This window comes from Bos mutus, chromosome 18 (genome assembly GCF_027580195.1).
Source record: "Bos mutus isolate GX-2022 chromosome 18, NWIPB_WYAK_1.1, whole genome shotgun sequence".
Classification (NCBI taxonomy): Eukaryota; Metazoa; Chordata; class Mammalia; order Artiodactyla; family Bovidae; genus Bos; species Bos mutus.
Window position 1 is genome coordinate 3,119,147 of NC_091634.1, and position 12,218 is coordinate 3,131,364.

The 12,218-nt window shown below is 42.7% G+C and overlaps 1 protein-coding gene across 1 annotated transcript in view; it reads right to left on the reverse strand.

Annotated features, from left to right (window-relative positions):
• The window catches only part of LOC102269876 (zinc finger protein ZFP2-like), a 29,978-nt gene that overhangs the window by 7,213 nt on the left and 10,547 nt on the right, over nt 1-12,218 (reverse strand). Inside the window, 1 exon segment of the mRNA XM_070388147.1 lies at nt 7,743-7,962. Coding sequence (XP_070244248.1) covers nt 7,743-7,962 — 220 coding nt within the window.

Below are 12,218 nucleotides of genomic sequence, written 5' to 3' on the forward strand. Positions count from 1 at the left end.
TGGACAGAGTGTGGAAAGAATAACTCAAGTGCAAATTATTAGTATATAATCCCCAAATTGCCTATTCTTTGGTTTCACCATGCAAAGAAACTCTAATAGATTCTTTCAACCTTGAGAGCCTTTGGGGCATTACTAGGTTCTGTTATGAAGAACTGAAAAGGGATAAAACTGTGCTGTTTGAAGAAAAATGACTTGTGAATAAAGAAATATTGGTTATACGAATGCAGGTAACTCCTTCAAAATACAGATTTTTCACAGGCCATTCCTAGCGGTCACAGGAATTCCAGGTTAAGAACCTGCCTTGCAACAAAGGGGACTCAGTCCTTGTTCAATCCTTGGTTGGGGATGTAAGATCCCACATGCAGCAGAGCAACTAAGCTCAGGTACCGCAAAGACAGAGCTGGCATACTCCAGAGCCCCCTGCCAGGATGAAAGGTCCTGCGTGATGCAAAAAGGATCTCGTGATCCACAACTAAGGCCCAATGGAGTCAAATGAATAAATATTTTTTAAAATATACTGATTCTGCTTCCTTTGGGTATATAATCAGAAGTGAGACTCTGAGATCCTATGCATGTTCTCTTTTTAATATTTGAGGAACCTCCGTACTGTTTTCCATGTAGTATTTACATTCCCACCAACCACTCACAAGAGTTCCTGTTTATCTGTATTGTGTAGGTATGTGGCACATGCACGTGGTTTGGAAAGACATGGAGAGAACCCCACTGCACTGGCAGCAAGAAATAGCAGCTACATCATCTGCAGAATAAGCCTTTGTACTATAGGTTGCTATGGAGCTGATGGTCCTTGAAGTCTACGAATAATCCTTTCTTGTGCCTGTGAGCTAAGTGACTTCAGTCATGTCCAACTTTTTGTGATCCTATAGACTGTAGTCCATCAGGCTCCTCTTCCCATGGAGTAGGCTGCCACGCCCCCCTCCCGACTCAGGGATTGAACCCGTGTCTCTTATGTCTCTGGCATTGGCGGGTGATTCTTTATCATTCGCACCACCTGGGGAGCCTGATCCTTCCTTATATCCTGAGAATTTATGGCCCCTCACTAAGGAAATCCCTCTGCCATCCAAGTTTAGCACTACCCATTTCCCTTCTAGGCTGAAAGACCCTTATGAAATTTCATCTGGTTCAACACACTCTCCATACATCCAATAATAATCCACCCATGGTGCTTTGCAACCCCCAGAAAGATTCCAAGGTTTAACAACTCATGCATTTATGATGGAATAATACATGAATATGCCCAAGCACCATCCAGACTCGACATCTATTTTCAGTCACAGTGACCCCAGCCAGTGTAAAAACTGTTATCTCCAAAGTCTAATAATAATAGACAGATGCTTATGCTGGTGTACATCCCCCAGTGAGACTTCAACATCTTCCAAAGATACACTCCAGGGTCTTTTTTTTTCCTTTCAAATGCATTGGAAACCTTCTTCATTAGCAACTCAAAATAACAGAAAATACTAAAGGTAACTGACAAAATCATCTCTGGGATTTTACCAAGTTATTTTACAGGTTGTATAATGATTCTTGTCCTTCCAAAAGAACCCACAGAATCTACTCCATGGAGTTGATGCTGTGGGGAACCTTCTGGATCCCACCGCCAGGACCAATGCACCCATCTTCCTGCACCCAGACCTCCCTGTGGGCTCAGCTCAGGCCTTGATTTTAACACACTGAAGGGTAACAGTCCTCTTCCCAATTCCACTTCCTTACTTCCTCCACAAGTGTGATCATGACTTACAAAATCAGTCCAGGCAGGCAAACCTCGGTCACAACATCTGTGTCCCAGGGAAACTGAACTAAGACACTACGACATGCCCACCCTTCCAGGCACCCACAATCAGCCATGAGCCCACATCCAGGTCCTCCAATCTGAACGTGTTGGGACCAGCCTAATAACAAACCAACCGGAGTGAGTGGGGCCACAGAAGAATAAAGAAAAATAAGACTCAGAAATAAGGTGGGGATCAGGGGGCTGATGCCATTTGCAGGGAAAAGCCAAGATCCTGATCCTTGCATGCTTTTTATTGCTAACATCTACTTCCTTGTACATACTCTAAAGACATCTGTTTTTTACAATCTCAGATCAGGGACAACTATATACAATGAACAGTCCTCAATGTTCTGGTTAATGTTCAAACGTTCAGGTCTTTCATGATTGTGTTTAGCCCTTCAGCTAGTGACCGCCTTCCTCAGCAACTCCCTCAAGGCTCTGGTCTGAGAACAGTCACTAATGGTTTTCCATCAGTCACATCAGTACTTCAACATCTTGTTTTTAAGATGTTTGTCCACGATGTACTTTTTACTGCTCCCAGCCCTTTGCCTGGGGGTGATAAGAAAGTCATTTTTATTTTCAAAGAAGCCCTTTTAATTATAGTACAGGCCTGTGCATAGCATATTCTCTACATATCCCCCTTTTTTATTTTTAGAGGCTTATTTTTTATGATTATTGTTGACCACAGAAGCCAAAGCAATAGTTGCTAATTGCTGTTGTTGTCCATTGACTTTCTTGGTGATTTGCTGTCAGACTATGTAGAAACAGAAAAAATTAACATAAAACCAGCCATTGATCCTCCAATAGTTTTCAAGTGAGGAATGGGATTTAATTGAGAAATTCCATCTGCTGCTACTTCCAGCAGATTGCTGCTGCTGCTAAGTCACTTCAGTCGTGTCCGACTCTGCGTGATCCCACAGACGGCAGCCACCAGGCTCCCCCGTCAAAAGGTGTAGTTTCTGTGAGAAAGTTTCCATAATCTCTTGTTGTCAGTTATTAATATCCAGAGATAGATTACCTTAAGAGGTGTTGTTTAACTTTGTCCCAATGAAACGATGATTCATTATATTTATGAGGAGTGATACAAAAAGAAGTAATATTCCAATCACACTTAAGACAAATCTGTTTTTGAAGAGTATTCACTTGATCACCTAGTTGTATACAACCTGTTGTAAATCAGCCATTTGTGCAGCTAATTTTCCATCTATTTGTCTTTGGGTGGAACAAAGAACATCAGAGTCTTTATGCCATTCTTGCACAAAGTGCACAGTCTGTACATTCTGATGTAATGCTGCTCCTGTAGTAGCTATAGCAATAATTCCTAAAATGGCAGCAATTAACAATCCAATAAGCCGTTTAGTGCATTTTAATACTTTCTTAAGGATCTGTTCTACAATATAGACTGTGGGGCTATCCTGCTATGGTCTATTCATTTTTACAGGAAGCCTCCAGATCTGGTTTTTAGAATATATAGAGAATAGTCATTCTGAAACTGGAGGGAAGAATTGATACAAGTGTAAAAAACAATTTTGATAGGTAAGTAACCCAGAAGAGGCATTATAAAAAGTAGGTCCTATCAAAAATATGAAAGGTAAATGAACACGTGCTTTAATCCAATGGGTTGAATTTTTATAAAAATGTAAGGAATGACCTGATACTGTCAAATTAAATTGCCTCTTCCATGCTGTTATTGGTTGGAAGGCAGCTGATATTTTCCACAGTTGTGAATGTAAAGGCATGTAAGGTAATTGATTAAGGTAAGGAAGGAGAGAAACTCCCTCCATGCCAATATGCAGAGCTATTAACAATGTTATTCATGGAGTCTAAAGTATTATTTAACAATATAGGCAAATCCAAATTATTATTTTTATCCAAAGGATATCCTCTGGGACTCCAATCAATAATTTCTCCATCAGAAGTATTGGCCATAATATGTCCAGTTTTAGCTTTATATAATTTCCATTGTACCCAATGTTCTATTCCAGATTTTATAGAAGTAATACAGTTAGGTATATGGGGTGGATAATAGTATTTTATCCTGTGATATTAAATGAAAATGCTTCTAATAAGAAAAAATGAGTTTTGTTCCCTTGAGGTTCTTTAACTATAGATAGCCAACTTTGTAATCCTCTTTTAAGACAAAGAGTTTCCACTCCCATACATATAGGTGTAAGATCTGTTCCCACAGTATAATTAACACTAACATTTGAAAGTTGTGGGCCCTCTTCTGCCGGTTATAAAGGAAAGCTTGGGTCAAAAGGTTCTGGTAACCAAGAAGAGTCATTTATGAAAATTGGAACAGAAGAATCTTCCCACGTAATTGGTCTTAATAGGGGAGGATTGGGCACATATGCCCAATAAGTATGATTGGCACCTACCGTGGTAGTTACCACAGGCAACATAGCCAAAAACAAGGTAGCCGAGGTCAAAGGCTGTCCCTGCTCTTTGACCAATTTTTCCCCTTCAATGGTCAGTTTCTTCAACTGATCCCAAGTGGGCGGTTTGGTTTTGTTTGTCCTTGGAGCTGGTTCGGGGCAGTTGCTGATCATCAGTCTTGTTAGCCACATCACTGGCGGCTCTCCGGGAAGATCAATGTCGAGCCTTGTCCTCTTCTTTTTTTGACATGCCTTCCTGGTATCCAACAGTGTTGTCCATCATCTGAAATGACAAAAGCATAACCTTGTCCTTTCTGAAGCCCCGTTAATTATAGTACAAGCCTGTGCATAGCATATTTCCTACAATAACTGAGACCGCCCTTGTCAACAGTTTCACACAACTCATGATCCCACAACTGCTGCAGGGAAGAGCCAATTCTGATTCCAAGTTGGAACTGTTTCTTTGCCTTGCTTTTCACTGCTTCTGTTATTATACTAATCCATAATGGCTGGTCTCAGAGGAGGCCTTTGTTGAGCTCACAGGAAGATAATCAGGCCTGCCCACTTGTGAATGGCTGAAGGGATGAAGAGATGAACACTGAAGGCTGGCTGTCCCTGAGAAGTATTGCAAGACAGATGGCCCTTTACTGATGGCCCTTTTAACTTTACTTCCTCATTGCTACTCCCTTGCATTCTCCGTTGGACTCCTTCCTCATTGCTACTTTCTCTCCTTTTATAAAGGAACCTGGTTACTTTGAGAAATTAGTCAGCCATCTTCTTGGTTAGTTGACTTTCAAAATAAAGTTGGATTGTTTTCCTCAGCAAGTCCTCTCTCTGAAGCACTGGCCTGTCTTGCAGACAAGCAGAGTGACCTTGAGCTCAATCACACCACTATACTTGGAACACATGTATACACCATTAAACTTGCTCTCTCCCACAAGTCTCCTGCAGACCCCAACAGGTTCGGCTTTACTTTTCCCCATTTTTTTTTTTTTTTTTTTTTTTCACTTTTCTATGCACGACTAAGCAACAGTGCTAAAACAGCTAAGACCACTGGGCATGGGCATCGCAACAGAAAACACACAAGCTGCAAATGCAAGGGCACTGGGCACTCAGTATGGAGACCAAGAAGCTGGCCCTCCAAGGAAAACCTGCTAGGAACTGGGAACACCACAAAGTATTAAAGTCCCCAGAGATTTGATTGAATTGAGCTCAGTGAAGAAGTCACAGAGAGAGGCCCAGTGTCACTGCCCAGTGTCCTTCCCCACTCAGAGCTAACTAGAAGATACCCCGGCTCTTTAAGACATGTTGCACATCAAGACCTGAGCCTATTAATAAGCCTGTCTCTACATCCCACACAGCTGTGTACAGCACTCATTATTGTCTTCCCAATTCCAGGACAACCTCCTTTCTCTGATTAATCAATGAAGACAACCCACTCCTACTCAACTCTATCAATGGTCTACTAGCTGAAAGCATTTTCAGCTGATATCTTATCTCTGACCATATTCCACCTACAACAGTCCCACAAATAACTGGGCCTCATTAGTTGAAGCTAACTGCTCCTCACCCCCTCTTCCATGCCATATGTAATCATCTCAGGCTTGGGTCTAGCACAGGCAGTCAACCTCAATGCACAAAATCTAAAATTAGCCCTCAAATATCTTCAAATTCTCCAGTCTCTTAGGATATTTTCCCACTACTATACATCACTCTCCACTGCAACTTCAGCAGTCCAAAAGTCAGCATTATCCCCATTGGGTTTCATTGGCTGGAAAGCATCCAACCAAAACCCACTTTTTAAATTCAAATAAAATTTTATACACTACTATCAGACCAAAGGGGCTTCCCAAGTGACTCAGTGGTAAAGAATCCGCCTGCCAATGAAGGAAATGCAAGAGATGGGTATTTGATCCCTGAGTCAGAAGATCCCTAGGATTAGGAAATGACAACCCACTCCAGTATTCTTGCCTGGGAAATGCCATGGACACAGCAGCCTGGAAGGCTACACTCCATGGGGTCTCAGAGTCGGAAATGTCTAAGCATAGAGACCATTTTATATTTTTCTTTGATTCTAGAGCTCATATCAGTAACCAGCATCACTGAAAATTATCTCCTAAAATGAACAGTCTCTCGTCAATTTATTACCCTGGTCATATAAACCAGAAAAGGACAGTAATACGCCTCCCTAACACTCGAGAAAGAACTCCAGCTCACTCCATGGGTCTCAAAGAGTCCGACACGACTGAGCACAGTGACCATTTTATAGTTCTCTTTGATTCTAGTGCTCATACCAGTAACTAGCTGTAAGGCAAGTGCAGAGAAAAAGAGAGCGAGCCAGGCAGTCAGGCAAGAAAAGGAAATTTATTAGAGGGAAAACAGGGTGACTGGCCCTTAAGGAGAACCAGTTTTCTCCCTTTCTGACAGACTCCTTCTTATACCCCACCAATGAAAAATTCTCTGAAGGGATGGTCATGTAGCCGGAGGTCTGGAATCTGGTTGTCTTGCAGCTTTGAGAAGACAGGCACCAGTGAGATAACAGGATGCCATTTGGGCAATTTGATCAGTCTCACAGATCACTGCACTGTGATTTTATTCTTCATTTGCAAGGTCAACATAACGAGCCATCTTATCAAGGAGAACCCATGTGGGCCCTATCACTAGCATCACTGAAAATAATCTCCTAAAATGAAGACTCTTTGTAGTCAATTTACTAGCCTGTTCATGTAAACCAGAAAAGGAAAGTAATACACCTCCATCACACTGGAGAAAAAACTGCAGCTATACCAGCAGTCCCAAAGCTGATATTCTAAACTAGTTCCTGAACACCTGTTTTGGGATATTTATAAGTTGAGTGCCATGTCTTAATTAAAATGACTTTTCCCCTATAAATTACTATGCATTTCGTGCACTATATGGGTTACTGTTACCAAGACCAAGCTCGCTCTGCTTGACAAAGGATAGGCCCATAAATCCGAGTGAAAATGTGTTGAGGCAAGGAAGGTACTTTAATGGGGGAGCCAGCAGATGGAGAAGAGGGCAGGCTAGCGCCTCAAAATAAGCATCTTATTGGGATCTGGATCCAGGTTCTTTGATAGATCAGAGAGAAACAAGCAATGAGGAACTAAAGTCAAAAGGCACAAGAGAGAGGGAAATGAAGTGGGGAAGTAAAGGGAAAAGGTCTTCAGTCTTGTAAAACATCTCCAAGGGAATGTCCAGCCTTCAGTAGGGGTGTGTTAATCTGTTCTGTTCACAGATGGGCAGAGACAAACGATGTCTCCTAGAGTTGAACAAAGGCCCTTTAGTTTACAGTGAAGCAGAGGGGCAGGATTCTCCAGGCAAGCCATTGAGTATGATTATAATAATAAAAGCAAGTCAAAGAAAACAGTTCCCAACATGGTACCGGTGGGGGAACAGGAAGGTTCTAAATGATCCGAGACCACAGAGAGGGAGGAGAGGGGAGCCCCCCCAGGCGCAGCTTCAAGGAAAAAAGAACCCAAAACACTACCTCACGTTTCCCAAGTCGACCGCACCTACCAAGTCTCGGCTTCGGAATTTGCTGTAAACTCGCTTACGTAGTAGGGCGCCGGAAGACCCCTCCGCCGTAGGTGTCCGAGGAATAACACAGCGAGGGGCGGGGCGTGTGACGAGCCTGCGTCCGGGCGTGTGAGGGCCGGGGTCGAGCCAGGCTCAGAGGAGCCCTGCACGTGGCTCCGTTTGGTTCCCGAGGTATCTCAAAAGTACTTGAGGGTCTTTCACGGCTTGTGTTGCACCACTGATTCCTCATTAAAGTAACTGTCATTAAAGTAACAGTTTTAAAGTAAAAGCGTAAAATTCTGTGGGAATAATTACGTTGGAAATAAGGTTTCCTCTTAACAGGATTCCTGCTGATGAGGCGGAAGCGGTTCAGCCTTGTGGAACAGAAACCTTGTGTGGCAGAGGGGCTGGAGGTTGGTAGGGGTGGGTGGGGGTTGATGTGGCCTGGTGGCTGGACCCAGAAATATTACTGCAGTTAGAATTAACTTAAGCAGTTTAAGTAAACAAGAACTGGCTTTGTGTAGGGATGACAAGCTAGATGTGAAACGCACAACTCTTAGAACAGGCTACCTCACAGTAACACCTGTCAGAAGAAAAATGTCTTGACATTCCACTTCTTCAAGCATCAAGCTTATTAGTCACTGCAGTGGCCCAGCGACTGTGCACCCTGAGGGGAATGCAGGACGGAGAAAAGCAGGCACCGTTCTTGTGCTTTGGACATTCTGGCCTTGGTATTTCAGGAAGGGCCGCTTGGGCCCATCCTCCTCCTCAGCAAGTCCAGATAAGTTTTGGGGAGCCTCCCCTGGTTTTCAGATCTCCCAGTTATAGGGTGATGACCCCACATTTTATTTGTCAGGGTATGAACAGTTAAAAGACACAGGAGGATCCTGGTTGAAAGATACTGGGATTTGCTCGGTTGAAAGCCACTCACTGCCACTTCCCTGGGGGTCCAGTGATAAAGAATCCACCTGCCAATGCATGGGACACAGGTTTGACCCCTGGTCTGGGAGGATACCACGTGCCTTGGAGCAACTAAGCCCGTGCAACACAAGTACTGAGCCTGTGCTCTGCAACAAGAGTAGCTACAGCAGTGAGAAGCCTGCACATAGCAACTAGAGAGTAGCTCCTGCTTGCTGCAACTAGAGAAAGTCCACGTGCAGCAAAAAAGGCTCAGCACAGTGGGGAACAAAAAGACTTTGAGTGCTCTGGACTGACCAAAACAAGGGGATGCAGAACTCCGGTCTCCAAGAAAACCCCAGCCAGGTTTATGTTATGTGTACAGAATTCATACCCCTGCTTGCCGCAAGGAGAGAAAAGCCAGCGCAACAATGAAGACCCAGCACAGCCAAAAATAAATGTAAAAAATCGTTAACAGAGAAAAAAATGTCCTTTAATGAAAACTGCAGTCTTCTTTATAAAAGTGTTTCTGTTCCACGCTTGTGATGACGTAGCTTCAAATACTTTAGAGAAAAACTTGTTTACATCATAATATATGATACTTAAATCAATACTTCAATTTAACGGATGTCAAATTATGACCATTTGATGGCAATTAGACCGTATACTTTTTGTTTAGCAATGGTGATATATTTTCTCTCATTTCTTTGTTTCTGAAAGCTGTCAGTTGTGGAAAACAAAGCAGACTAAAATATGACATCTTGAGAAGACATTAGTATTTACTTTCACCAAAATTATCACTTTTACACTATTTATAAATATTTCTTTGTGTGTGTGTGTGTAATAAAGTTTTATTAAAGTATAAAGGAGATAGAGAAAGCTTCTGACAAAGGCACCAGAAGGCGGCAGAAGGAGTACCCGCTTGCTAGTGTTAACAATGAGGTTATATAATCTAAAGAATGTCTGGAGGTTGTAAAGACCTCATCAGACCTACTCCCATAATTTACATTTTAAGATAACACTGTCCTCAGGCAAGATACATCCTTGTAAAGACCAGGTCTACTCCCATAATTAACATTCTAAGATAACAGAAGGTTGAATCCAAAGACTGTCCTTAGGCAGGATACATTATTGTTATATAATCCTAAGGAATGTGGAGAAAGAAAAAGTTTGTCCTTTCTTCCTCTTTGAGAATTTCAGACCCCTCTCTCCTTGGGGACCCCTAGACTCCCTATCAACCTGCCTAGGAAATGACTCTCTCATTCCCCCCTTTTCTTTTAGGAGAATTATGTTGCCTAGGGAAAAGGGGCGTCGTTCTCGTTCCATAGCTGCTTCCGAGCTGACAAGGGGTGTTGTCCCTAAATTGGTGAGGCAACATATTCTCCTAATCCTCATATCTTATCCAGGGGCCCCAAATAGTAGCTGGAGGAAGCTACAGCAGTAGCAGGAGTTTGAGCAACCATTTGTAACTTAAAAGCTTTCATGCGGCTAGAAACAAATCCAGTTATACAATTACAGATGCAGGGAGCAAACAGCAAGAACAAAACAACCAGAATCAAAATTAAAAGTCACATTATGTCCATAGTTAAAGTGCAAAGTGTTGCACCAGTCCATTTTAAGGTTGGTAAATGTCATCAGATGAAGAAGAGGCATCGCATGCGATTGTTGTCGAAGGTATTCACAGACTTGGAGAAAGTCTTTTCCTTGAAATGGGGATGTCCACCACGGGAAGCCTTCCACTGACGAAGAGGGGAGTGCTCCACAGACCCAGCAGTGAGACCCATTGTGGAATGCAGCATAGAAGTGAGCCCAGGACAGGCAGACATTGTCTTGAGGATCCAACGGCAGACTCAGGATTTTGGGAGTCAGCAGAAGCAGACTCACATAGATTATCAGGCCCATCCGCTGCCCTTTGTTTAACTCTAGAGCTGGGTCAGAGCCACAAGCTCCGCTAACTGAGCACTGGTTGCCTGGGGGAGAGATTTTGCTTCCAAAACCTGTTCAGCAGTCACCACGGCATAACCTGCTTTACGCTTTCCATCCTGAACAAAAGAACTGCCATCTGTAAATATTTCCATATCAGGATTGTCTAATGGGGTATCCTTTAGATCCTCCCGAGCTGCATAGTTTAAAACTAGGAATTGAGAACAATCGTGATCAGGTGTTTCATTTTCCTTCTCAGGAAGGAAAGTGGCAGGATTTAAATTTCCACAAACTTAAGCTTAGTTACTGGTCCTTCTAACAACAATGACTGATACTTAAGAAGCCTACTGTCTGTCATCCAAATATTAACCTTAAAATTTAAGATTCCACTCACATCATGAGAAGTCAGTACAGTAAGGTTTCATCCATTAATTATTTTTAAAGCTTCAGGTGCTAATAAAACCGCTGCCCCAATTACTCTTAGGCAGTGGGGCCACCCACGTGAAACTACATCTAATTCTCTGCTTAGATAAGCAATAGGTTGCTGGTGAGGCCCTCAGGGTTGTGTCAAAACTCCCAAGGCCACACCTTTTCTTTCAGTGACAAACAAATTAAATTCTGACCCTGTGGGCAAGCTCAGAGCTGGAGCTTGCAGGAGAGCAGTCTGAAGAACCTTAAAAGCCTTTTGAGTTTCTGGAGACCAAACCAGTTTGTGGGTTTGGGCCTGCTGAGTTTCAGCTATAAGTTTATATAAAGGCCGGGCAAGTTCCCCGTAACCGGAATCCAAATGTGACAGTAACCTGTGATTCCCAAAAATCCTCTCAATTGTCTTAAAGTCATAGGTAGGGGATGATTTAGTATAGGTTTAATTCTCTCAAGGCCTATGGCCCTAGTCCCTTCTGATATGATTAGGCCCAGATATCTATTGTTGACAAAGCTGAGCCTTTTCTCTTGATGCCTTGTAACCACAGCCTGCCAGAAAGTTTAAGAAATCTTCTGAGGCTCGCGAACAAGCTTCCTCTGTTTCAGCACAGAGCAAAATATCATCTACATATTGTAACACCACTGCTTCAGAGCTATTAAAGTTTTATAGATCCCGTGACAAACTTTGTCCGAATAAGTGAGGACTGTCACGAAATCCCTGGGGCAAAACTGTCCAGGTTAACAGAGAAGCTGGCTGTCTTCAAAGGCAAATAGAAATTGACTTTCTTCCGCCAAAGGCACTGAATAGAAGGCATCCTTTAAATCAATTACTGAGAAATATTTGGCCCGTTCAGGAATTTCAGGCAATAGAGTATAAGGATTAGGCACCACGGGATGTAAAGGAACTACAGCCTCATTTATTATTCGTAAATCTTGAACTTGTCTCCATTTACCATTCGATTTCTTTATAGCCAAAATAGGAGTGTTGCAAGGACTGTTACAGGGAATTAATAGTCCCTGCTCATTTAAATTTTCGATGATGGGTTTTAACCCTTCCTTAACTTCAGGTTTCAGTGGATAGTGCTTCTTATGTGGAAATACGTGCGGGTCTTTGAGCTTAACAACTACAGGAATAGCATTTTGTGCTCGACCCACAGATTTTCCATCAGCCCATACTCTAGGATTTACATTTTGTTCAACTAAAGGGAGAGAAAGGGAGGGCTCCATATTCATGAAAACAGAGGCATGGACCTTGCTTAGTATATCCCTTC